Source organism: Primulina eburnea, chromosome 15 (assembly GCF_022965805.1).
Source record: "Primulina eburnea isolate SZY01 chromosome 15, ASM2296580v1, whole genome shotgun sequence".
Classification (NCBI taxonomy): domain Eukaryota; kingdom Viridiplantae; phylum Streptophyta; class Magnoliopsida; order Lamiales; family Gesneriaceae; genus Primulina; species Primulina eburnea.
The window spans coordinates 2,109,457-2,134,521 of record NC_133115.1 but is presented as its reverse complement, the minus strand read 5'-3'; the positions used below and the strand labels follow the sequence as shown (position 1 = coordinate 2,134,521).

The window sequence follows — 25,065 nt, the reverse complement described above, 5'->3', positions numbered from 1 at the left end:
GACGCTGCTGACTGCTGGCCGCACCGACGTTGTCGGAACGTCGCCGTCGCCGCCGGAGTGGAAGAAGAAAAAAAAAAGAAGAAAGGGCAATTTTGTCCTTTCATCAAAAAATTCAAAATTATCCTACACTTAAAAATCATACCAAACATAACACCATATATTACAATCCTACGACAATCATTTTCTTTATCATTTACTTATTAACCATTAGTTTATTTTATACTTTTAACCAAAATCAGCCTAAAAAATTTCATGGATTATAAATACAACCACCATCCACATTGCAAATCCAACTGGCAAAGCGAGACCCTCAATAGTCTTAACTCCAAGACAAACCCTTGTAAGATTTCATCCTCATTCTCTTTCGTCTTTTGCCCCCCTCCCCCTACCCCATCCCCACACGTACGCTATAAACAAAAACAACAAGAAAAACCAAATAAAATCGACTCGAAGGAACTCCAAATTCAGGAACCAAACTCGCAAGAATGGAGTACATTTGCCCTTTTGAAGATAACCAAGAATTCAGCAGCAGTAGTGGGTGTGAATCAGGCTGGACGCTTTACCTTGGACATGACTCCTCCGTCTCTCCACCACAGGCCTTCAGCAACGTCCAAGAACACGATTTCTTCGACGATGAAGAAAAAGATGATGATGAAGATTTATCCATGGTTTCCGATGCTTCGTCGGGACCTCCACAGTACTTGAACGAAGAAGACAGCTATGGTTCTACTGGGAAAGACAACAACAATGGAGGATATTGCTTTTATCATTGCCAGAATGTTAAGGAATCTGCATTGTCTGGAAAGAATTTCAAGAGACAGAAAATAGAAGAAAATCGACATGGAATCAAGGATATCAATGAATATCATCAGTCTTCTTCCAATTTGCTCGATGACACCGCTAGTTCTCCTTTCTTTGGCTTCTCCAATGTAAGCTTGTTTCCTTAATCGATTTATCTTGTTCTTTTGTAATGAATCGTTTGTTAAATGTTTTGAAATATATATATAAATTTACAGGAAAGATTCACCCACACGGAAAGATTCACCCACACAAGATCGAATCAGGCTTCCATGAAGAATGAGTTGGATTATTCACAAGGATACTCCACGACTCATTTTGAAGTGTGTGTGTGTGTGTGTATATATATATATATTTTCAATCTTTTTTTATATAAAAAAAGTAAATTTATTATTCAATTTTATTTTTTCAGGGTAGAGATCATAATTACCACGAGACTCATGATTTTTTTCCAGTCAGTTTCTGGAAATCAGCAGTACCAAAACCAGTTAAGTATATATATAATTTTTTTTTTGGGATATGTACTATTTAATTCATTTTAACTTAGAATTTATTTATTAATTTGGATGTTTAATTTGTGCCTTACAATCTTGTCTTGTCCTATATTTATTTAGTTTTTGGACTCAAAATCTTGCAGGTGGTTTGAAGGGAAGCGATGGTGATTCGAAGCAAATTCGATATTATTTGCATCTCCGATCCTAATTAAGTCAAAAGGGAATTCATGAAGAGATGTTTCCCTTTTTCTTTCCTTTTCTCTTCATTTGTAGCTTTGAATGTAGTGGATTGGGATTTGGGAATGAAATTAAAAATTTGTGGGGGTTGAATTTATTTTTGTTCAAAGATTTAGCATTATTTCTTGTGTACAAATTAATAATGGAAATATTTGAGCAATTTCTTTAAATCTTTCTTGTTTTTTGTTTGTTGGTCTGTCTTTTTATACATGGAGCCCCCCATGTTCCCTACATTTTTTAACATGGGAAAATTAAGGATAATCTTGTCCATAAAAAATAGAAATAGAAATGAAGACCTTAATTCTTGTCCATTTTAGAATAATTTCATAGATTTAAATCAATATTTATTTAGATATGGAAAATAATTAGATGCCATTTGTAAGAAATTAATTAAACAGCTATATATATATATATATATATATATATATATATATATATATATTAATTCTTAACTGATCATAATAATATTTATCAAAGGGGGACAACTTTAATTTAACCTTATATAATATTGATGTTATAATCACGTGTGACAACCAATACATATTCTTATTTTCTCACAATAGACCTACTTCATGAAAAATCGGCATGTTCTATATTATACAATTGCATCAAACACTTTGGACAGTACCTTAAAGTATAGGATGGAATGAAATTTTTACATATTTTGTTGTAGGGTGCAATAATTTGGTAGGATGATTGATGTGTAAAAGGAGTGTAATTAATCCTAGGTTTTGGGCAGTCAGAGAAGAGTGTAAATGACACAATAATATGTTGGAATATTTCATAATTCATCCTTTTAAAGTGCAGTGATCCTGCCTCATATCTTCCTGACCTAAGGCAACATGCTCCATTTTTATATTGCCAATTATTTTTCTATTTTAATTTGGGAAGTACGTAGCTTTGTGTTAACCCAAAAAAAAAAAGCTAAAATATTTCATTTCAGTAATTTTTTGTGGGTTCGAATGTGTCCTAATATTAATATATGATGAATGCAACAAAGACGAGCAAGCGATATCATCCCAAAAAGATAAAAAAAAAATAATGATAATAATAACAATAAATTTTGTTAAGATATCTTGCATCGGTTAACTAGAGTCTCTGAAAGTTATATATATGAACTTAGACAATCATCCTCATTCGAGCTAGCTTTTAGGATTGAGTTATGTCCAATTTCAATCTTAACCTGTTGTCAGAGCTTAGACCCACTATTATGCATTGGATTGCATGTCCATATATAGTTGAAACACACGTTATTGTTTTCACGCTCTAGTTGTTCATTTTTATGCGTGAAAAGAGCGTGTTAAGACGTCTCGATGGATAGAGTTCTTGGGCCATTCGTTAATGTCTCCACGATACAATTGTTCATTCTTGGCGTGAGAGATGAGTGTGAAGATGTCTTACATCAGTTGGATAGAGTTTATTGGAGTTGCATATATGGATTTAGACAATCATCCATCTTTAAGCTAGCTTTTAGGGTTTGATTTAGAGTTCAAATTCCAATCTTAACATTTGCGAATATTGATTTTACTCGATAAAATTCGATCAGGCGTCCAATTCTAAATATTTTTCCAAGAGGGTGTGTTTTGATGATAAATATCATCATTTTTCCAATGATTAAACATTTAAATAACTCTCCAATCCTCATGCATTGATAGTGAAATATATATACATTATGCGACAAGAAGAGAGAAAAGAATCAATGTGTGTGCACTATGCCCAAATAACACAAAAAAGACAATACTTTTATAATAAAAAAGCAAGAAACAAATTATCCAAGAAACGTCCCTTGCATTGTACCCGAACCACACACAGAAAAAAGGGTTGATTGGACAATTCATTCTCTGATAATTGAAAATGTTGGGTCGAGGATGAAAACCGAGTATGGAGGACAAATTTTTTTGTCGCAACCAAGACAAACTCCCCAATCCTTTGTCACAATTTGTAAGAGATGATTCGAACACTATTCCGATTCATTAATTTTTCACCTAGGACTGTTCCCAATCCACTTGACAATCCTACATTATACCCACTGCATACAGACTTAACTATCATGGCATTTTACTCTTATCTCTGCATCCTAACTTTTTTTTTATGACAATGGAACCGTAATCATTGTCTTTCAATGCACATTGAGTAAACCATGTAAACCATCTCGGGTAAACTGAATGAATCGAATTCGTGACACTCACATACTCCATCAATTGAATTAGGGCACTTTTCATGCCCTCTTTCTTTGTCTGTTTATGTATATATGTTGTAGATATTATCATTGCATGAGACGATTTTTTGAATTTTTATATGTGGACGAATCAAATTTATCGATATTTACAATAAATAGTAATACTCTTAGCATAAAAAGTAATATTTTTTCATGGATGACTCAAATAAGATATATGTCTCATAAAATATGATCCGTGAGACCGTTCAGACAAGTTTTTGCTCTGAATATTTTTCATGATTAAAATATATTATTAAACCCCGTGTTTTAGAGGGAAAAAATTTCATGATTCTTTTTCCTTTTCCCCAAGTGAAGGGTCTCAAAAGGTAATCTTGAATTCTCTATAAAAAAAAAAAAATTAGAGAATATGATGTGTGTGTGTATATATATACATACCACAAATCAATATGATGACGACTGTACTGCAAAGTACAAGCAAGAGTGGGTGGGGGGATTGAATAATGCAAGTTGGGGTTCAATGAACGTGGTCAGTCCAATCATCCCATCGTCCATGCATGCATCCATTCGTGCAGGGGACCCGACTTCCCTATCAACGCACTCAACAATTTAGACATCTCGATCCTTGAATAGTTTTTGATATCATGTATTTAATGTTGGAGGAAACTTTCATTATTTGAGATGCCTATGAACCATAATTTAATAAAATTTTCAACTCTCGTCTTTTTTTATTATTATTTATTTTAGAAAAGAATAGACAACAAGATATAAAGGGGGAGAATACTGTGAGCCCAACTGATCCGGACCGATTTTCTTCGAACCGGATGGGCTAATGTCGTCTCAAACGAAAAAACTACAGACACCGAAAGGAGGGTATGAATCAAAGTTCAAAAATGGCTCAACTGTGTCAGTCTTTGAACAACAGCATGATTTAAAAGAAGTTGGATTAAATTAAGTTCCTGTATTCTAAAGGACCAAAATAGGTGCTACACAAAAAATTTTGTAGTTGTAAACAAATATAGAGATCCTAGCAGTCGCATGTTATACACAAGATGCAAGTAAGAGAATGAAGAAACATATGCATGGAATGGATGCTACCGAACCTCTCCATCCTCGCACGGCTCCTGATGTTTCAGCTCCTTGACATCAACATCCTTGTTCCGACCATCCCGATGATCCCTTTTGTGTTTCTTGCTCTCGTTTTCAGGATCCACATTTGCGGTCGAAGATTGCTTCTCAATCTATTAAATTACATGATTAATACTGCCAGGTGTTAAAGCCTATGATTTGTGCAAAATTTAATGAATAGCACAAAAGATACCTGTATTTAATTAATAGCACAGAAAGATACCTGTTTCGACTTTTTGTTATCAGTGCTGTGTCTATGAGACCTACACCTATCCTTCTCGTCGCCATCGAAACTGGCATCATCAAAATGATCCATACGCCGCTTCCGATGTTTCTTGCTCCTCTCTCTCGACCTTCTCTTCTCTTCAAAACTGTGAGACTTAGAGTCGTCACTATCGGTTTCACCTTTCTTATGTCTCTCCCTACCCTTTTTGCTTTCAGCTCTCCGATCTTTATTCTTTCTCTCCTTATCCTCTCTCCTTTTTTCCTTCTTTGCCTATGAAGAACATAGTTTAGTCCACATATTGCACGGTAAACACGATATCTACATTAAATTGATCAGTCCAAGGAAAGACGAAGAAGCAATAATTAAGTAAATCATCAAGAAGGTCTCGACCTATTTATAAAAGGTTGAAAATAGTGTGGGATCGCACATAGAAAAAAGAAATAAAGGTCATCTTATTCTCGGAAACTTTAGAACAATTCTTCATTTTAATATACAAATCCCAAAATTATGTAACAAAACAAAGGTGATGAGATATTTTAGTACCTTTTCCTCTCTTCTCCTTCGCTCCTTCTCTTTTGCCTTTTCTTTTAGTTCAATAATGAAGTTGTCAAAGATTTCCTGGAAAAAGCTTTCCTCTCCAAGAAACCTGTCCAAGGGCATATTCATACAAATTGATTGACTCAAGGTTGGGAAGAAAGGGGGAGCATCAGAGGATAATGTAGAAAGCACAAACATTAAACTGCATTTATAGATAAAAATTAAACCTCTGTAAAAGTTTTGAGCCACTAAAGTTATTCATGTTTTACAAGATTTGAGCACGAAAAAAACAATGAATTGAAGCCAAATCTTCAAAAGCTACTACATGCTAATTTTTGCTATTGAATACAACAGAAGTTATAATAATATAGTAAATTAGAGGTGCACCGATCTCCAACAAGTGGTTTGCAATCCTCCCACTTCGAGAATGCTGTTATTTCCTGCTTAACATATTAAACAGTGTTATAGGATAACTATAAAGTAAATCTAGAACTTAATGAACTTGCATTACTAATTCAACATAGGTTAAGGTTACTGTACCTTTAAGGTAAACAGGAAGTCATAGAAATCTTCAGTTAGCCGTTTACGCTTCTTAGCTTCTTTTTCCTCTTTCTCTTTAGTTATTTCCATCAACTCATTATATACAAGCTGCAATATTATGAAACTATTGAGTATATCATATTTATAAACACAGACAAGCAATGGAAGAAAAGGAAAGAAAACAAAACTAGAAACCAGGTTCAAGTACTTTTAGTTGATAGATCAAATGTGCTGATCAACATATATAAGATCATACATGAGATGCAAAAATTCAGCAACAATGAGCCAGATTACCAAGTGAGAAGTAACGAAAAGAGCAGTAACAAGCCACGGTAGATATTAGCGAGTGAAACGGACTAAAACTTAGTGCAAATTTATTGAGTAACACAAGATTTCTGTTGCCATTTTTAATTATAATTATGTATTCAGGTACAATGACACGAATAGGTGATTTTATAAGTGGAGATAGGAAAATAGACATTTAATTGGTGGCATCTTCATTATAAAATGCTAACGAACAAAAAAACAACCTAAAAGGTCAATTGCAAGAAAATAGGTTAGCAATAACATTTAACTGAATTTTCTGACAATATAATAGTATGGACCTCATAACTTTCTAGTATACCTTTAAGTTGATGTCAGATATTTTTGCCGATGTAATTTCTTTGGGAAGCGTAGCCTTGAAGTCTTCAAGAGTACAAGATGTAGACAATGATGTCTGCAACCACAACCTAAGTTGGAATACCGATAAATTGAACAATTCCCAAAAATGCCAAAAGGGACAGCCAACACAAGACCTTTCCATTCTTTATTGCACCTTCAATTTTCTCCTTGTCCTCCAAATACTGAAATTGAGTTATCAAAATAACACATAATGTACAAGCACCATGACAAATGAAAGGAGGAAATAAGTGGCAGATATATTAACTATTGATTTACAGTGTGTTGTATTGCCCCCTACAACTTGTAAATTGACCTATCACAACTCTAACGATGATTAAGAAATAATTGGAGTAAATACAAAATACGATTGTTTGCTTACATACAAGTGGATTATAGCAAGTCGCAGATTTAAACAACAATCTACAACATTCTCCAGGAAACTTACTGTCATCTATAATTCAAGTTTGCGATATTTTTTCCTTATCTTTCTTTATTTTCCACACGGCATAATACATATTATACATGAGAGATTGTCAAGTGTATAGGTGGGGAATATCCTCGTATTTTGAAAGGCGTATAGGAATGTAATGACTTTCAAATTCCATAACCTAAAAAGTTTTGCCCCACATAGAATCAAAACATAGTGCTTCAAAGTTCTTATAAAGTATTAAAAGCAATGAAATACGTCCAAGATCATTGAGCTATTAAGCTAAAATACAACAACATTGGCCATCATTCCCGTTGGATACTTTTTAAGCAAAGTATGCAAACTTCGTTTAAAACCAAACAAATGAAGGTAGAATATAGAATATTTTTCGGCAGTTCTATCACATCAGGATCTCAATTCCCATTTTGGAAAACACATCCATGAGCACAAAGACACGTGTGAAGGTATCAAAGATACATATTAATTTTTTCAAGTCACCAAGAATCAAGACCATATACTAGTCATACATAAGAAGAGTATTAGCAGAAAATAATTTTTCAGATTCATAATCCCTTTTCTTTAAAAAAAAGGACGAACTACCTGTTTTTCAAGGTCGTCTATGACATCCTCAAACAGATCTTTTGCTTTAGACCCTGAGGTGTTCGAAGATACTGCCAGATATGCGGGCATGTCTTTCACCTAAAACAAAGTTGAAGTTAAAGCACAATAAAAGAGATGTTCTTGGTCAACCTGTGTCATATGTATAATAGAACCAACCTTTGTACAATAGTCACGCCAATGAGTATTGGCAGCAAGTATGCCATTAGCAACATGTTCCTCCATCAGCTTTCGAAATTCATCACGGTTTTTACGTTCTGCTTTCCTCATGTCCTCCTATTTCAGCAATTACAAATGGTTTACAGATGAAGAGAAGGGAGGGGAAGAGAAGGGAGGGATGGGGGAAGGGAGAGAAGAAGTGCAAATAAATGCCAGAAAAGAATCTGATTATATTACCATTCTTAATTTTCTTTGTTCCTCTTCTACCAACTCTAGATTCTCGTATATATTCCTAAAACGCAGCCCAACAACAATGACTACAAATCTCATGCACAAAATAACATAATAGCGATTTCACAGGAATATAGGGACAAATATTTACTTGGAAGATTTCCAAGCGCTCAATTTTTTCTAGGCGTGAGCATCTCCCATCATTTTCTAAATGGTGTTGAATTTTCCGCCATTGGCTATTCGCCTTGTAAATAAGACAAACAAGCAACATGTTAGCCTGCCACACAGATTCAAGGACTAACAGAATGAATTTAGAGAGAAAAATACCTTGATAAAATCACAAGATTTTAGAAAGTCCAAATACTCTGTCTTATGACGTTTGCGCTCCTCCAAAGCCTTTGCTCGTTCCTAACCGAGAAAGAAATATGCAAGAAAAAGTTACATGTATTTCTAAAATGTTCGGTCCAATTGAATGCAAATCATTGTTGTGTACGCATGTAAATTCCTTGTTATGTTATTCAGTTGCCAATGATGGACAAAATCACCCCCACCCCTCCAAACCTCCTTTAAAAGCTTGTTTACACTGATCGTGACCACCTCATTTTCTTACATGCTAATAGAAAACTATCGACAATACCTTTTTCTTCAGATCCTCTAAATGGTCTTCAAAGAGGTCCTCACGATCTTTAGCTCGTTCAAAAGCTTGAAAACGTTCATCATTTTCAAACATAGATGCTGCTTTGCTGCACCATCCGTCCAATGTTATCACAAATGACAAAACATCAATCAGCATCGTAAGAAAAGAAGGCTAGACCATACTTCAATATGTTAAAACAGAATTAATAATATCTTAACAAAAAAAACCGGAAAACAAATACAAACCTCCATCTTGTTGATGAAGTCAAATCTTCTGATTCCTGCATAAATTATTACAGGGGTGAGTGACTTGATTATGGAATCATAAGTAATAACATTCATTGATGATAAAAGAACTAATGGCAATCTTTCGTAGAGTCAGAACAATCTACTAACATCTAACATTTTCTTGAAATCTTCCCGCACTTTCTTCTGTCTGGCCCGCCTCTCGTCAACTTCCTGTTTTCTCTTTTGTCCCACAAACTGAACCACAAATCACAAACATACTCGAAATAATTATTGGCAGAAAATGGAAAGCAACAACTAGAGACATTTAAACTGAGGTTATAACCATCAAAAGAAAATCATTGTAGTGAATGCAAAATCACCTCATTAAAAGCCTGCTTTCTTTCACCGAGAGTTCTTAGTGCACCATATCTCCGGTCATTTATTATCACTCTCATGGCCTGCTTAGATACAGTGTCTATATCAAAGATTTTCTCACAAAATCTTCAAGAGTGTCCAAAAAAGTAACCGACCTGGTCCCAATTCCAATCTGAGCCAACATTTGCTGTTTCCAAAAGAACTTTAAAAGCATTCTTCGCCTCCTAAAGCCAAAGCCGGGGAAAGAGAGATAGAAGGAGAGAATGATGTCATTAAGCTAAATAAAGAATTAACAAAAAAATTCTAAATGATCTTTCCCTCATACAACTTAATATCTCAAGCAAAAGTTAATTAGCTATAGAACAGGAACATAACCAATCCACAATACCTCTTTGCTCTCATAGACAACAGGTCCATGCTCTACTTTTTTCTCTTCAGGTGCAATTATGCTCCCGCTTCCAGATATCACAGATATTTCATTGGTTTCCTGCAGAAAAATAAACAAGCAACGTGACATTTTAAGGAAAATGAGTAACAAAATGCATCTTTTAGTACCAAAAAACATTAATAAAAACTAAAGAAGTAATACCTCCAGACCTCCATTTGAAGTTTCATCGACAGACGGTGGTGTAGCTTCCCGAGGTGATATGCTATTAGCAGTTCTCCTGCAACAGCATTGCATTTAAGCTAAGATGTTAGGGGATCAAAAGAATATTCAATGGATAACTAAAGAAAACATGATATACACTGGTGCAGTCATGGAGCTGTCAAGCTCAATGGGAACTGATGTATCTGCCGCAACCATTGAAGCAGCAATTTCTAAAGGATTACGCGATCCTGTTACATCTACTCTTGTATAAGCAGCCTCCTCTTGTTTGCCTGATAATCCAGAAAAGGCTGCAGGTTCTGAATTAACAGCAGGTTCCACTGAAACTGGGCTTGAAACAATTTTTTGACCACCCTGAGAAGATGAATTATTTGCATTCGGAATTGAAGCCGGTGTCTCAGAAGTAGGAACACCAGCTGAGGCAATGGAAATAACATGCTTCATTACTGGTGTTCCTTCACATGAAATCACAGTCGCCCGTTCACGAGCCAACTATACAGTCATTTACACATGTCAGACAAAAAACACCATTAAATAAGTGGCATAGTTATTTTTCTATTTTAGCAAGTTCAATATTTGGTGAATCAGATAAGAATACCTTGACTTCATCTGGAATGGCCCACTTCGATCGTTTGGTAACTTTATGGAAGTAATACCTGTTAAAAAAATCTAGAATTAACATAATTGGTAGAAAACAAAACAAATGAGTGATTTTCTTTATTTTACCGCAATAGAAGCAAACACCATAAAACTATTAAGTTACGCACTTTCTTCCTTCGGGAGTAGTGAACTCTCTCCAGCCAGTTGATGCATCAGCCCTCTGTAATATTAGAACATCGTGAAATGAATTGATAACGCATAGAAAAAGAACTGGAAAATATGGAAGTCTGTGATTAAGGAATGTCATTTTCGGGAATCAGATTCCAATGATGCACCAAAAGACTCAATCGAAAACATTTGGGCAAATGACACAAGGACAAGACGTTCACAAAAATTGAGTCCGGGACAACTCGTGTCATTATCTCAAACAAATTGGAGAAGTACAAGAAATAGATCTAATCTAAAGCAAAGGTTGAAGTATGTCTCGCCTCAGTCGGGGTCATCAACTCTAACGGCTTCTCCCACAGAGAAATCCCTGTCCGTTTGTTGTAATAATATCTGCAGTTGAGATACATCAGGATTTGACAACTGAAAATATAAGAGCATAGCTCAAACGGAATAAACTTTCTAGTCACTCATGCAGACGTAATTATAGAACATATCATAGTCAAGTTAATTTATTAATCATCAAATTCATACAGCAGAGATGTTAACAAGCTCAAATACCATAAAACAAAGAAAACATTTCAATCGATATGAATAGCATGATATAAGATGCTTAACAAATATAATACTTTTTTCCATCACGAGAGCAGTGTTCTTTCCATTCTGATAAAGCCTTTTCGATGAGGGCAGGCTTGGTAATTGTCCCCTGAAATCGAAAAAATCAAGAATCGTAGTCTTAAACAAAAGAAAGTGGAGTGGCCAACTATTTTTTACATACAGCAGAGAAGGAATATCAGAACCACTTCAGAAAATTGTCACTGGACTGACCGTGACAGTGAGTTCCTCAGTCTGCTGAGAAGGTATTCCGGATTGTACATTCTGATTTGCACTTGGAAACAATTGTTGTGCACTAGCATTTTGCTCCCCGGTCTGCTGCAAAGGGGTAACAGGTTTTATATTCTGGTTCCCAGTTGTAAACCACGGTTGTCCTCCAGCACCTTGTTCCACCTCTTGCTGTGGTTGGATGGTCGATTGCGGGTTCTGATTTCCCATAGGATACCATGGGTGTCCACTGATAGAAAAATTAGGAACATTGGTCTGGGGCATCGGCTGATTCTGAGATATTGAGCCCACATTCATTTGTTGTAGGCCACTAGATGACGAGGATACCTGAAAAACAAAGCCATAAATGTTAATAAATAATGACCTTGAAAGACACAACTTCACAACTAGGGAGGCCTTCTGAGGATATTTACAGTGTATGCCGCTGGAGAAATAACAGGACCAGAAAAACCAGGCATCAAATTATTCGAGATTTGAGGCTGAACAGGAGCAGGCATCACAGGTCTATTAGGCTGGAAATCTGTCAGCGGCAGCGGTGGTCCTTGCGGCAGAACAAGACCAGTTCTTTGAGCTGGGGGGAGTGGGGGAGGCGGTGGCGCTCCTTGAGGATACTGAATTGGCATGGGATGAGGAGGCATCCCCATGATTGAATGTCCAACTGGCTGAAATTGCTGAGGAGTCACAGGAATGTATGGTTGAGGCGGCTGTGGCAGGGGCGGGGGCGGAACTGCTGGTCGAAACTGAAATGAAATGATAATTAATAGTTCTTCTAGGGCAAAGATTACAAGGAAAACCTTTAAAAATACCCCATTTGAAATAAGATCCAAGTAAACCTTACTTGCATCGACATGGGAGGAAGAGGACTAGGAGGAGGACCCACATGACCACCAACTATGCGAGGCCGGAGAGCCTTTTTCCCACGATATCATGTTAATAAAGACAAAAGGAATAAGGCTTGTTGCGTGTATAATTACTCAAAATAAAAAAAAGCTGGAAAATAAGATCGTCAAAAGAGATTTAGTATTAGAAACTAAAAACAATGTATGAGTGGTGACATGTCATCAATGTTATAGAAACAAATCCAAGTGTGTAGTTAAATATGCCATGAATGCTTCTAAATGGCTGAGGGAGTTCTGGTTTTTGACATGTAATCTGACTAGAACACATTGGAAGGCTACAAGTGTTCATCCCGAAAATTTATTTTACCATCATTCATATGATTTAAATTTGAAACTTGTTATCTTTTAAAATAACTTTGCACTTCATAATTTTTGGCACATTATAATGTGACAGACTGTAGGTGCAGAGGCTTCAAGAAACTGTAGTTAGTAGGATATATGGAAGGCTGCTCAATAAATTATAATTAGTAGGATACGATACGTGTTTCTCTTTTAGTTGTTTGAGTTACTCGCCTGAAGATTCCTTCAGGCGTTAGTATTATGAGATGTTTAATACGTTAAGCTAAATAGCCAACATAAGAATAACATATTACGTAGAAAATAATATAAATGCACAACGACCTATATACACAAACAGAACATTCAAATTTCTTCGATAACTTTAAAAACCAATCTCAAATTGAAATGTTTGTGAGACCATCTAAAATCCATACCTGCATGCCAGTGAACTGAGGATTATTGACCATTTCAAGATAATGGCCAATTTCTGTAACAATAATGCAAAAGCACCAAATATTAGTTTATATATTTGAACGAGCTAATGGTCATATGGAAAAAAAATATTAACAAATAAAAGGGATAACGACCACAAAACCTAGTATTACAGAATAAAATGTTAAAGGAGAAAGAATATAAGGAAGATGATCCCTAAAGTAACTATATAACACATATAGTTGACCACACCTGAAAAAATTAATAGTAACGAATTCTGGACATAACCGTTAATTTAGTTGTGGTAATAGTCATAGCTTATTTTCCTCGTGTCAAAACCAAATAATATATAAACATAAAACCATGTCTATTCCACACATGATTCGGACCGATAACAAAAATACTCTGAATCTTGTGATTGTTCAACAAAGAGATAACATAAAGATATCAGAACAATAGCATTTTCTCAATTCTTCTACTAATATCATCAGGTATTATCACCAAGTGCAGATTATTTCATCTGAAACATTTCTATTTTCATAATTTGTAATAGAAAAATCAAAGACTAGTACACAACAAGGATATTATTTAACCGAGGTGCAAATTGATCTAACCTAAAGTACAGAAAGTCAGATCCAACCTACAGATCATCGCAAGAAATATTAAAAAATGGCTATTTGAAACATACATCTCATAATGGAATTCAGATCTTCGTGAAATTATTCTCATTTTTTTTACTTTTCACTTCACCTCTTCTTTTTGTTATTTTTTCATTCAAAAATATCCATTTTCATGCAAAGTCGCTTAAAAAGCCAATGATTAGGCACTATAAACATGAATTCAATCAAGTTAATCATGACTGATACGGCCACAGCTAATAACTCAGCAACCACAGGAGAACTGAATTCTAAAAAGCATACATAAACACACCTGTTTAAACCCTAAAGAAACAACCAACACAATATAAACTACTATAAAAAAAAGTTGCTTTTCAAGTAGTTTTTAGCCCAACAAATTTTATTTTATTTTTTTGCAAAGAAGAAGCTCAAGAAATCCTCCGCAGAAAAGGTAGCAAAACCTATCAACAATGCAAAAGTTCCATAACCCAGCTCCAAAACCATGAGCCCATTGCAGTAAAAAGAAAATCACAAATCACGGGTGGGCTAACTAGGCGATGAAATTACATTGGAATTGAAGAGAAGAGGCTCCGTTTTGTGAATGCACCAACTGGCCAAGCGTCAATATATCACGGCAGGGCAGAACACCACTAATAATAACTGAAAAAAAAAATCAGTACGATTGGACGTAAACAACAAACAAAAAGACTGATGATGCTGAATAATTTTCTCAGTTGTTTTGCAGGATTTCGAATCAAACAAACAACACGGGGCAGCAGGTTTAGGAGGGTTTCTTGGTGGGATGAAACTGAAATTCGCTGTTTCTTATTTATACACGCCCTGACAAACAAACGAGACGTTTCCAGGATCCCTTCTCGCGGTTTTGGGTGTTAGATTTTGCAGATCCTGCATTCATTTTCTTGCCCTTTTCTTCCATCATTCAAAATTTTTCTTCTCATTTTCTTTTCATACAATCATAATGTGAAAATGCTTTTATTTCACTAAATTTTCATGTTACTCACGGTGTTCTGTTTTTACTTTCATACAAGATTTCATCTTTCTTCAATTCTTTTTCCTATTTTTATATCATATTAATTAATATTTCAATTTTTTTAATTAATAGACATGAAATATGCTGGTGATATTGGATTTATATACAATCCAAACTCCAATTCATTATATCCAACCATGTGAATTTTATCTTTCTTCAATTCTTTTTTTCTATTTGGATACAGTGAATGGATGACTAATTTGCCACAAACCGATGCGTAGGCGGTGATGAGTAACTTAGTATTATAAGATTAGTTGAAAGTATTCTAGTTAAGCGGTTGAATACATGTAATAAAAATCTAACGACAACTTAATCTAATACAATAAGTTATTATTTATCATCACCAAAATTAAAGATCTCATCGAATATTATTAGTAACTTATTATTAATAAATTAATGAGTAATGCAAATAAAAAATTCCATATGTACTTTTTTTTAATTATGGGGTATTTATCATATTTGGAAGAGCCAATTTGAATATGACTCGTCAAATCGATCCAACTCGTCATTAAAAAAAGAATAGGTTTAATAGGTCTCTTGTAAGATGATCTCATGAATCTTTATCTGTGAGATGAGTCAATCCTATCGATATTCACAATAAAAAATAATACTATTAACATAAAAGTAATATTTTTTCATGAATGATCCAAATAAAATATTTATCTCACAAAATACGACTCGTTAAACCATCTCACACAAGTTTTTACTTTAAAAAATGTGAGTTGAGTTACCATTTTATCAATCAATTTGGAGGCAAATCAAAGTTCGTCGAGAATTCAAATATTTTGAAAATGATTCATGAAGAAAAATAAAAATATAAAGAGTAAATAAAAAAATTTAAATGATATAATTTTTGTTGGCAAAAATTTGTGTGAGACGGTCTTACGGGTCGAATTTTGTGAGACTGATCTTTTATTTGAGTCATTCATGAAAAAATATTACTTTTTATAGAAAGAGTATTATTTTTTATTTTTTGACTGTCTCACGAATAAAAATTCAAGACTGTCTCACAAAGTACATGCGCCATTTTTTTTTTTTTTCAATTAAATTGAAATAACAAAGCAAGGTGTGAAGTCCTCACACAAACACAACCAAATTAGTCGGGTCAATAAAAAATATACGATCAATTTAAAATTTAATTAAATAAAAGGGATTTTGACTTTTTTACTTCTATTTTCTTTTTTAAAAAAATAAATTTTTTTAAAAAAAAATGAAGAGTGGGTCGAGAAGAGCTCGACCCACTCGACCCACTCTTCTACTTCTATTTTTTTTTAATAATTTTTTTTAAATAGCACTTCTATTTTTTTAAAATAAATAAAATGAAAAGTGCTCGACCCACTCTTCTAATTTTTTTTTATTTTTTTATGTTTTTTAAATAAAAAAATAAAAAGAGTGGGTCGAGTGATAATGTTAGAGGTTTGGTTTAGGGTTTTGTTTAGGGTTTAGGGTTTTGGTCGAGTTTGGGTCGAGATGGGTCGAGTGGGTAGAAATTTTTGATATTTTTAAGTTTTGATCATTTTATAATATATATTTCACTTTATATATGATTAGAATGTAAATATATATAAAAAATTTATTTGTGTAAATATTAGTTATATGTTATAATTTAAGTATGTTAGTTAAAAAATTCATAACAAGTAGGAGAATGTATCTCTTATTCTAACAATGTGGATTGAATTTATATTCGACTAAAAATCTTAACAATTTTATAATTCCACTAAAATTCATAACAAATTTCATTACATATTCACTTTAATGAATGTATATCGAAATATATGAAATTAATATTAATTGTATATAAACATTAACAAATTTTATAATTATACTAAAATTCTTAACAAATTTTATAATAACAAAACTAAAAAAATCATAACAAATTTCATTACATATTCACTTTAATGTAATGAATGTATATCAAAGCATATGAAATTAATGTTTATTGTATGTAAACATTAACAAATTTTATAATTTTTATAATTATATATATATATATATATATATATATATATATATATATATATATATAAATATAGCTAGCTTTATGGGTCGAGAAGCCAAAATTATTCTTCTCGACCCATCTCGACCCACGCGACCCACCAAAATTGGGTCGCGTGGGTCTAGTATAATCCCGACCCAATTGTTATAATCTTAGCACATAAAATTGAATTACCAAATTGAGTGTACTGCACCAAATATTCTATCTCTTTCTCATTTAAAAATGATACAAGCTTCTTACAGATCTCAACGTATCTTGATCCTAAAATTAACTTACATTCAAAAAATTGATTCCTTCCAAATTTAGCGGGAAAGTAAACATATAAGAAATAAAAAGATTATTAATTATATAAATTTAAAACAAAACAAAAATTATTAATTATAAAAATTTAAAATTAATGGATCGTGTCACGAGCCATATATCGTGGAATCTTCACGTCACGACTTCCGGGATCGTGAACTCACGACCCTGGGTCGTGAAGCCCACAACACTGGGTCTTGTGCTTCACGACCCAAAGTTGGGTCGTGAAGCACAAGCGTTGGGTCGTGAAGCACTTGTGCTTTGAAGCACAAGTGCTTCACGACCAGTGCTTCACAGTGAAGCACAGCACTTGTGCTGTGCTTCACTGTGAAGCACTGCTTCACGACCCAACAAAGTGTTGGGTCGTGAAGCAGCACTTGTGCTTCAATGTGAAGCACAAGTGCTTCACGACCCATGGGTCTCGTGAAGACTTGTGCTTCGCGACTCAGGGTCATGAAGTCGTGGGTCGTGATACATTTTTTGTTTTCACGACTCAGGGTGAATCTTTTTATTCCTGGGTCGTGAACACTGACGAGATCCAATAAATTTTATATCTCAAAATAATTTTTTTTTTCAATATATGGTATTTTTTTTTTTTTTTTGGATTTGTTGTTCGTGGTTAATTGTTAGCCAAAAAATGAGAGGATGGAAAGTTAAGAAGAAAAATATTTTTTGTGAAGAATGAGATGAAATTTAGAATTGAGTCGAAAAAGATAGAAAAATTGAATCGGATAAGTTTTTTTATTTAATTAAATTATAAATTTTATTATATATAAAATTAAAATACACTGAAAAAATTAGTTTTTAAATAAATTATAAACAAAAGATAGAAAAGTAAATTACATTGTCTCCCTTTTTCTTAATAAACTCTTCCGTGACTCCTTTTTCCTCATTTTCTGCAAATTAGTCCCTGCCTGTTTCATTCGGTAGAGAAAGCTCCAGTCGCCGGTCTCATGGCGGCGACAACCGTCTCTATCCAACCTCGGCCTTGCTCCGCTAACTTCCAAGCACTGTCTCTCTATTCCTCCACCAACTCTCATCTTCCAATCAGGACCTTCCTGCAATTGCAGCGCCGCCCCGCCGCTACTCTTCTTCTCCTCCTCCAGGTAGCACTCTTCCTTGAAGTGTGCAATAGCAACTTAACATCTTATAATGCAATTTATTTAAAACTTGAATTTCTTAAAATTGAACAGAAAGGTCGGAATCCAATTCACAATAATGGTTTTTGGGGAGTGAGCTCGCGAAGTGGTATGGTGATGGGTGACTATGGAGGTGATTTTGATGACGAGGATGATGAAGAAGATGAAGAGGAAGACAGGAGCTTGGATCTCCTGATCAGGTTTGTGGAGAATGTGTTCAAAAAGGTATCGAGGAAAGCACGCAAGGCAGTTAAATCTGTTCTTCCTATTCCCATCTCCACCAAATTGGTAGGACTGATTTATCTGTTAATTGCTTTTTTAGGTGTGTTTCGTCTAGTTATTAGTTAATCATCCCTGAGAAAGGTGGAGTAGTAATGGAGTTGTTATATTTGCCATTTCCATTTCAGATTTGATTTCTTCTGACTTGAATGGTTGAGAATAAATTCGAATTCTTTGCGTATTTGCTATTCTGAAAGCCATCAAATTTTCCACCTGAGAGTGCAGGATTGATTCTTAATCTTGATGTTTGAACATGCTATAAAGCATTTAGATTGCGAGTACTGTATCCAAACTCCAAGACGTTGAATAAAAAGTCGGCATCTAAAATTTCACTCTTTTTTCATGTTCGGAGCTTGGTCAATGAAAATATTTTGTCAAGCTTGCTGTGAATCCTTTCCAACAATCTAGTCTCCATTATGGCTGCAAAGTTTGTTTTTAGATTCATGACATCGCATGATTTTAATTGGCATTGGTCCAGTTGTTTGTTTAGAGTGCTTTTTTAGCCAAGTCGTATGCACTTGTACAAGAGGTTTGTTTGCAAAGAAACTGAAACCTTGTGGAAAATGGAAACGACCAGCATTAATCAGGTTTATAGAGCTGTGAAACTTACTGTTGGGTTTGTTTTATTTGTTTAAAACAACCGCTTTTAAATTTTCTCTGAAAGAGAGTTTTCATTCTTGAAATTGGTTGTTAATTTCTTTTGGGATGTAGGTCGGATTTGCGGTCAATGGAACTATAATTCTAACCTTTTTGTGGGTTCTGAAGGCATTCTTGGAGGTAATGGAATTCTTCTTTAGTTCTCTTGCTTTCAAATTTGTTTTATATAAATGGAGCGTTCTGTACTCTATCTGCTTGTTTTATTGTCCTTTTTATGACCTATCCTTAGCAGGAAACAAAACTTTTTGTTATTCATCGTTAGCTTTGATCATTTAACAGAATGTAAGTTCTTTTCTTCGTTCTGGAATTTTTGTATTACCTGTTCAAACAAAGTATTTTATGGTCTCTTGGCGTAATTTCTAGAAAACTTTAGTTACCTTTGTATACTTTGGATTGATTAAGGATTGCAATATTAAAGATGTGTTTGAAACCGATGTTTTAATATATTCAATGGTTGGGTAGTAGCATTGATGGTTAATATGGGAGTTATGATTTTGTCCTTTGAAATTCTCACACTCATCGATGCATTTATACGAAGGGAGAACAATCTCTGCCTGGGGAATCTTTTTCCTATAACCCTCTTCCTGACTGTTTCGATAGCTGCTTTTAACTAGAGGTTGATTCTTTATTTTTTCAACCGTAGAGTACTATTTAAAATATTTGAATTATGTCTTTACGGTCAACTATAATTTTTGGTGTGATGGCAATCCCGATACTAGAATATTACCACTTTTTTCTTATTTTTAACTCAAATAATGCATATTTTGAAACATAATAAAATAATTTTTTGGATTTTCCCGGAGCTTAAAATAGCTGGGTGGACAAAATTGAAGTGCAGATGTTTTTCAGGTAACAAAAGGGATTCAGCGTTCTTCTCTCATCTGCGAAACATTAAAGAGTCTATCTAACATCATTTCTTTATAATTTTCTACTTCAGAATAATTGTTTTCTTATTGTGTATCCATGCGAACAGAATTTCTCCTTTGGGGCAGGGAGGATTTGTTCGAGAAGAATTAAGTACCTCTTGAATTTGCAACAATCTGCAGTTGAGTTGTCGGGGTTAGGATTTTGCCCTTATTCCCCCTTCCCTCCAATACTCGACCCATCCATGCTCAATGTGCAATATTCTCGATATATATGAATTTTAGTCATGTATTCCTGTTCCCAGAAAAGCAGTTTCTGGCAATGGTTTTGCAAAATATGGTTGCACCAACTGATTGGATGCATAACCTACATTCTGTTGCAATATGTATATACTTACATGATGTGCATATTCTCCTTCAGTTTTTCTGTCAGAGGATGATCATTCATCAATCATGCTAGTTTTATAGTTCGGATCTCCAATTTGAAGATCAAAATTCTCATATTCGTTAGTTTTCTTGGGGTTCCGTTCAACACCTGATTGTTTCTGTTCCAACATCCCTTTTCTCGTTAGGTAATATGTACCCTTGGCAGTGTCGTGTTTACAAGTATTCTGTTGATTCGTGGAATCTGGACTGGGATTTCCTACTTCCAAGAAAGCCGCAGTTATAGACCTGAGGATGATGAGCCTGAAGCTTGGACTGGCACCCAACCTGCCATTTGAATGATCATTTGCACCAAGAAGAAAGGTTCACAAGTCTCATACTTAAGTGGACACCTGAGACAAAGGTAAACATAGTCTACAGTTCAAGTGTAAGACTATATGTGAAGTTTCTGGTTCGTTGTTTCGTTAGATCTCACCCGCATCAAGCTTGCTAGCCCATAAAGATGACTAGAAGTCAAAACCACAGATCTTTATACTTCTTGTTTTGTTTCGGAATGGAAGCAAAGCAATAACTTTTATCTTCTCCGCTTGGAACCCAGGAACAACAGCAGTATTTATTGAATCTGTACACAGGAGAATGTGACTGAAATTACAGATAATGAAATGGCTTATATACGTTCAAAATATAGATACCCACTGTATCTCCATGTGATTTTAAAAAAATTAGTGGATCCCGTGTATGTGCGGTTAAATTTGGACCCTTGATTCTATCATGTGGGTAGTGCCCTTACATATAGGATGTAATCAACCCATGAAAAGCCTCATCTCATTTATTTACTCGATGTATTCTATTTCCATACAAGTTGAAATAACAAGCATTCTAAAAATATTTGTAGATATGGAAATAATTTGATATAAAATCAATCCAATTTAGTAATTATTACTGTTGAAAATATTTTAAAACCCCAATCCCCATTAAATGAATGTTCATTTATGTATAAAATCCATGCATAAACAATGGCCCAAATTCTAAGGTTTTTGTTTCACCATTATTATTGTTGGAAACCTTTTGAATACGTTAAATGTTGATTTTTTTCACAAAAATATCATCACGATGACAAAATGTGTGGTTTTACACTTTTATCTTTTGGCTACAAATTTTGAAAACTGTATTAAAAGATGGGCTGTGTTTATTCTACGTGCATGTTTGCTCATTAACATTTGTTATATAACATGAGATTTAGATATTGTACTTTTTGACTCCAAAGTTTGTAATTAATTACTTCTGTATCTAATTCGTGTCAGCGTGCATCGCACCTACATTTTCTGCCGAAAGCGACATTTGTTAGAAGTGAAACAAGTACAATGAATGGCATTCAAGATTTTTGGTTGAAAGGAAGCCTAAAAGTGTAAGGCAAAATAAGAAACCAACAACAGATGCAGCAAGCACACTACTACACTACGATTAGTTAGTGTTTCATCAAACTTACACCACCACCAATCACTAAAACCAAGTTCAAACTACAAACAACTCATTGTTCAAAGCGATTATCATGGAGAGGTGATCTGATTCCTGCTGAGACGGCTAGAACGCCTCACCGGTGTAACAACTTCCACGTCCTCGTCCCTATTCGCCTGCGATTTTTTTTTTAAAAAAAGAATAATGTGCAGTTTAGGATTAATAAACTAGCAAAAAAAAATCACAGATAGATAGAGTTAAAAGTAATTATTTACATGTTTAGTGGGAATTCTTTCGTATGTGGTGAAGCTTCCATATGATGGGGAGCCAGCGGAATACCCTGATGAAGAAGCCAACGACTCCCTTTTCGAATACCTCTTTGGTTTGTTCTCTAAACTTTGAACTTCATCTGCTCCTTTCATCTCTCTGTAACTTTTTTGAAAGCTGCTGATTTCGGAAGGACATGATCCACCGAGCAAATCCACCTCTGTGTGGGTGGATGATAGCCGCCTTTCTTCGGAAATGTGCTCTGTACCAGCAAATTCATTTTCATTGTCCAGCTTCTTCACCGTCAATGGTTGGGTTTGCGAAACAGCTTCGGCCAGACTTGGTTTTTTCTTGTTCAAGTATATGAGCGCTGCAACTGTCGATAGAGCCACCAAGACGGAAGAAATGCCAATGATGTAAGTTGTGTGAAATGTTTCTTCTGATGTCTGAGGTGGCGGCGACTCCAGTACTGGTGAGCTTTCGACATTTGCTTCACCAGACGAATCAACTTCTAATGAACTTTCATCGTTCAACAAATTAACATCAGTAGAAGAACCAACATTAGTTTCAGAATCCAAATTTTCAGCATCAGTGATCTCAGTCCCCATTTCTACATCTTTGGCATCAGTGATCTCAGTCCCCATTTTTACATCTTTGGCTTCAAATCTACTTTCTTGATCCTGAGAAGAAGCAGCTAATTGATCATCTTCAGGGGCAACTCCATCGGCACCTTCTACATTTTCTGAAATCTCAGGCTCTGATTCAGAAAATATTTCAGAAAAAGGAGAGATGTCTTCAGTTTCTAACCTGTCATATTCTTCAATTTCCTCATCAAATATTTCATCAGTATCTACTGCATATTCTTCTTCCTCTGCTAATTCCTCCAACTCATCATCTTCTTCAAGATCCTCCATCAATCCTTGATGGATCTGAAAATGTTCCTCGTTCCAAATTTTCTTTTGAAGATCAGTAAGATTCATGAACTGCAAAGGGCCTATCATTTCTCCTTCCCTGAGCTTGTTCATTAGGGCAGAAATGAAAGACAAAGAATCAACTTGGAACTGATTGATATGTCTTGCAACCCAATCAAATTTCTCCTTTGATTGGTGATAAAGATCACTAAAATCAGAGAAGCCCGTATTTTTTAAAACGAATTCATCAACTAATGGAGAATGAGAAATGTAAATTGATGCAAAAGCAATCACGAAAATCAGAAACATAGAGCCACAAATCAATCTAGAGAAACTCCGTGGTTTCTTGTCAATTCTCTGCACCGAATTGTCTGGTATGTCATCAGTAGAAGGCAAGCTGACAGGTAAAGATTCAGGCAGTTCAACGCCAGAGGACAATTCTTCCATTTCGGTTAAGCCTACTACCATATCAGCTGAAGCAGTAAGCCCAGATTCCACCTCTTGCTGATCCTCGGCCTGAGATTCTTCTGTGCCCTCGGAATCTGATATGGTTTCAGACATGGAATCTTCAGTAAAATCATATTCTAGTTGCATGAATTCATCCGAATCCAACCTATTCTTGTTCAAGAGCATGTCGATCCTGGGATTTGGTTTGTAATAAAGAAATTGAGGCCTTGGAGAAAGGTAATTGGTTTTAGGATCATAAGGAGGCATGGATGGATCTGCATCGAGTGGGGCTATGGAAGGGGAAACATCTGAACAACAACTCTTGTTCTTCAAGCTGGATTCGAGAAAATTTTCGTCAGAATCAGTAACCACTGATTCAGAATCTGTAGGTGCATCTAAAAATGTCACCTTTTTTGAAGGCTTGGAAGCTGCAGGATCTTCAGGAACAGCCTCAATTTTCTGAGAATCGGCAACTTCTGCATCCACGAAACTATCAATGGAGTGATTCTGGTCAAATCCCAGGTCAGATTTTGGCTCTAAATTTTCAGAAACATCTGTGGACGAGGTGGAAAAAAACATAGCTTTTCCATCAGATAAGGACATTGAGGTTCGAACGGGATCATTTCTCTCCACCAAGACCCTTTTTCTTGGAGAAGGGGTAAATTTTGAGGCGGCCGAAATAGTAGGTGACATGAAATTCTTGGAATTTTTTGCCGGAGACCGGAGTTTTGTGGCCTTGAAATTCATATCTTTTTCATCGTTCTCTTTTTCTTCACAAACGTTAAAAAATGAACCCACGCAGCTTTCTTTTCCCACCGATCTCCTTGTAAAATCTGAAGATTCTTCCAAACACAAAAGAACAAACAATCAAAACCCACTTCTGAAAATTGAAACTAAAGCAGTACTCATTCCAAAATCAAGAAACTAGCAACCACACTGGTACAATAATTTTCAGATGAATAAACTATGGAAAATGGATAAATTGAAATTAAGCAGCCTCATACAAAAATCAAGAAACTACAACTAGAGTCACAATAAATGCAAGAAAAAAATGAATTCAAAAGAATATAAACCAACCTGATGGGGTATTGGCAGGTGTGACGGGATCAAATCTCCTCAGATTAGTAAGAATAGAGGGTTTTCCTAAAGGATTGTTGCCACCACTGAAACTTTTTCTAGTTTCAGGGTTGTTTTCTTGATTTCTGGAATTGGGAGTGAGATTGCTAGGCCTGGATGCATTTGAGGAAGGAGATCTGTTTGAAACAGCCGCCATTGGAGAGACGAGAGTGAGTTTCTTCACGATCAGAATGGAAAGAATGGAGAAAAAGATCTTGAAACGATTTGATTTGTGATTATGATTCTGAATTTGATTCGAAAATGTGATGTAACGGCTACTTA

General features: G+C 34.9%; 4 protein-coding genes across 6 annotated transcripts; 2 read left to right on the top strand and 2 right to left on the bottom strand.

The window, feature by feature from the left end:
* The first annotated feature begins 301 nt into the window (after window positions 1-301).
* LOC140814636 (protein SOB FIVE-LIKE 5-like) lies at window positions 302-1,609 on the top strand. Its single transcript, XM_073173674.1, has 4 exons — window positions 302-929; window positions 1,017-1,121; window positions 1,211-1,285; window positions 1,436-1,609. The coding sequence occupies exons 1-4, from the start codon at window positions 486-488 to the stop codon at window positions 1,442-1,444; spliced, it is 633 nt and encodes a 210-aa protein (XP_073029775.1). The 5' UTR covers window positions 302-485; the 3' UTR covers window positions 1,445-1,609.
* Window positions 1,610-4,632: 3,023 nt separating this feature from the next.
* Window positions 4,633-14,911, bottom strand: LOC140813667 (pre-mRNA-processing protein 40A-like). Its single transcript, XM_073172300.1, has 29 exons — window positions 14,483-14,911; window positions 13,301-13,353; window positions 12,527-12,598; window positions 12,102-12,428; window positions 11,674-12,015; window positions 11,475-11,551; window positions 11,169-11,238; window positions 10,848-10,900; window positions 10,679-10,736; window positions 10,220-10,572; window positions 10,063-10,138; window positions 9,862-9,960; window positions 9,629-9,697; window positions 9,479-9,556; window positions 9,267-9,353; window positions 9,117-9,151; window positions 8,872-8,977; window positions 8,562-8,642; window positions 8,362-8,478; window positions 8,241-8,282; window positions 8,004-8,120; window positions 7,827-7,925; window positions 6,934-6,981; window positions 6,762-6,854; window positions 6,137-6,244; window positions 5,984-6,036; window positions 5,603-5,705; window positions 5,057-5,329; window positions 4,633-4,946 (listed from the first exon to the last, which is right to left on the bottom strand). The coding sequence occupies exons 2-29, from the start codon at window positions 13,331-13,333 to the stop codon at window positions 4,800-4,802; spliced, it is 3,216 nt and encodes a 1,071-aa protein (XP_073028401.1). The 5' UTR covers window positions 13,334-13,353; window positions 14,483-14,911; the 3' UTR covers window positions 4,633-4,799.
* Window positions 14,912-18,156: 3,245 nt separating this feature from the next.
* On the top strand, window positions 18,157-21,269 carry LOC140814595 (uncharacterized). 2 transcript variants are annotated; one of them, XM_073173627.1, is made up of 5 exons: window positions 18,157-18,368; window positions 18,456-18,689; window positions 19,392-19,457; window positions 20,311-20,396; window positions 20,773-20,913. In XM_073173627.1, the coding sequence occupies exons 1-5, from the start codon at window positions 18,216-18,218 to the stop codon at window positions 20,774-20,776; spliced, it is 543 nt and encodes a 180-aa protein (XP_073029728.1). In that variant the 5' UTR covers window positions 18,157-18,215; the 3' UTR covers window positions 20,777-20,913. The 2 variants fall into 2 exon arrangements, with proteins under 2 accessions (XP_073029728.1, XP_073029727.1); XM_073173626.1 differs by lacking the exon at window positions 20,311-20,396 and having other exon boundaries at window positions 20,773-21,269.
* Window positions 21,270-21,911: 642 nt separating this feature from the next.
* LOC140814953 (uncharacterized) lies at window positions 21,912-25,065 on the bottom strand. Of its 2 annotated transcripts, none has more exons than XM_073174050.1 (3): window positions 24,745-25,065; window positions 22,318-24,509; window positions 21,912-22,218 (listed from the first exon to the last, which is right to left on the bottom strand). In XM_073174050.1, the coding sequence occupies exons 1-3, from the start codon at window positions 24,938-24,940 to the stop codon at window positions 22,135-22,137; spliced, it is 2,472 nt and encodes an 823-aa protein (XP_073030151.1). In that variant the 5' UTR covers window positions 24,941-25,065; the 3' UTR covers window positions 21,912-22,134. The 2 variants fall into 2 exon arrangements, with proteins under 2 accessions (XP_073030151.1, XP_073030152.1); XM_073174051.1 differs by having other exon boundaries at window positions 22,318-24,500.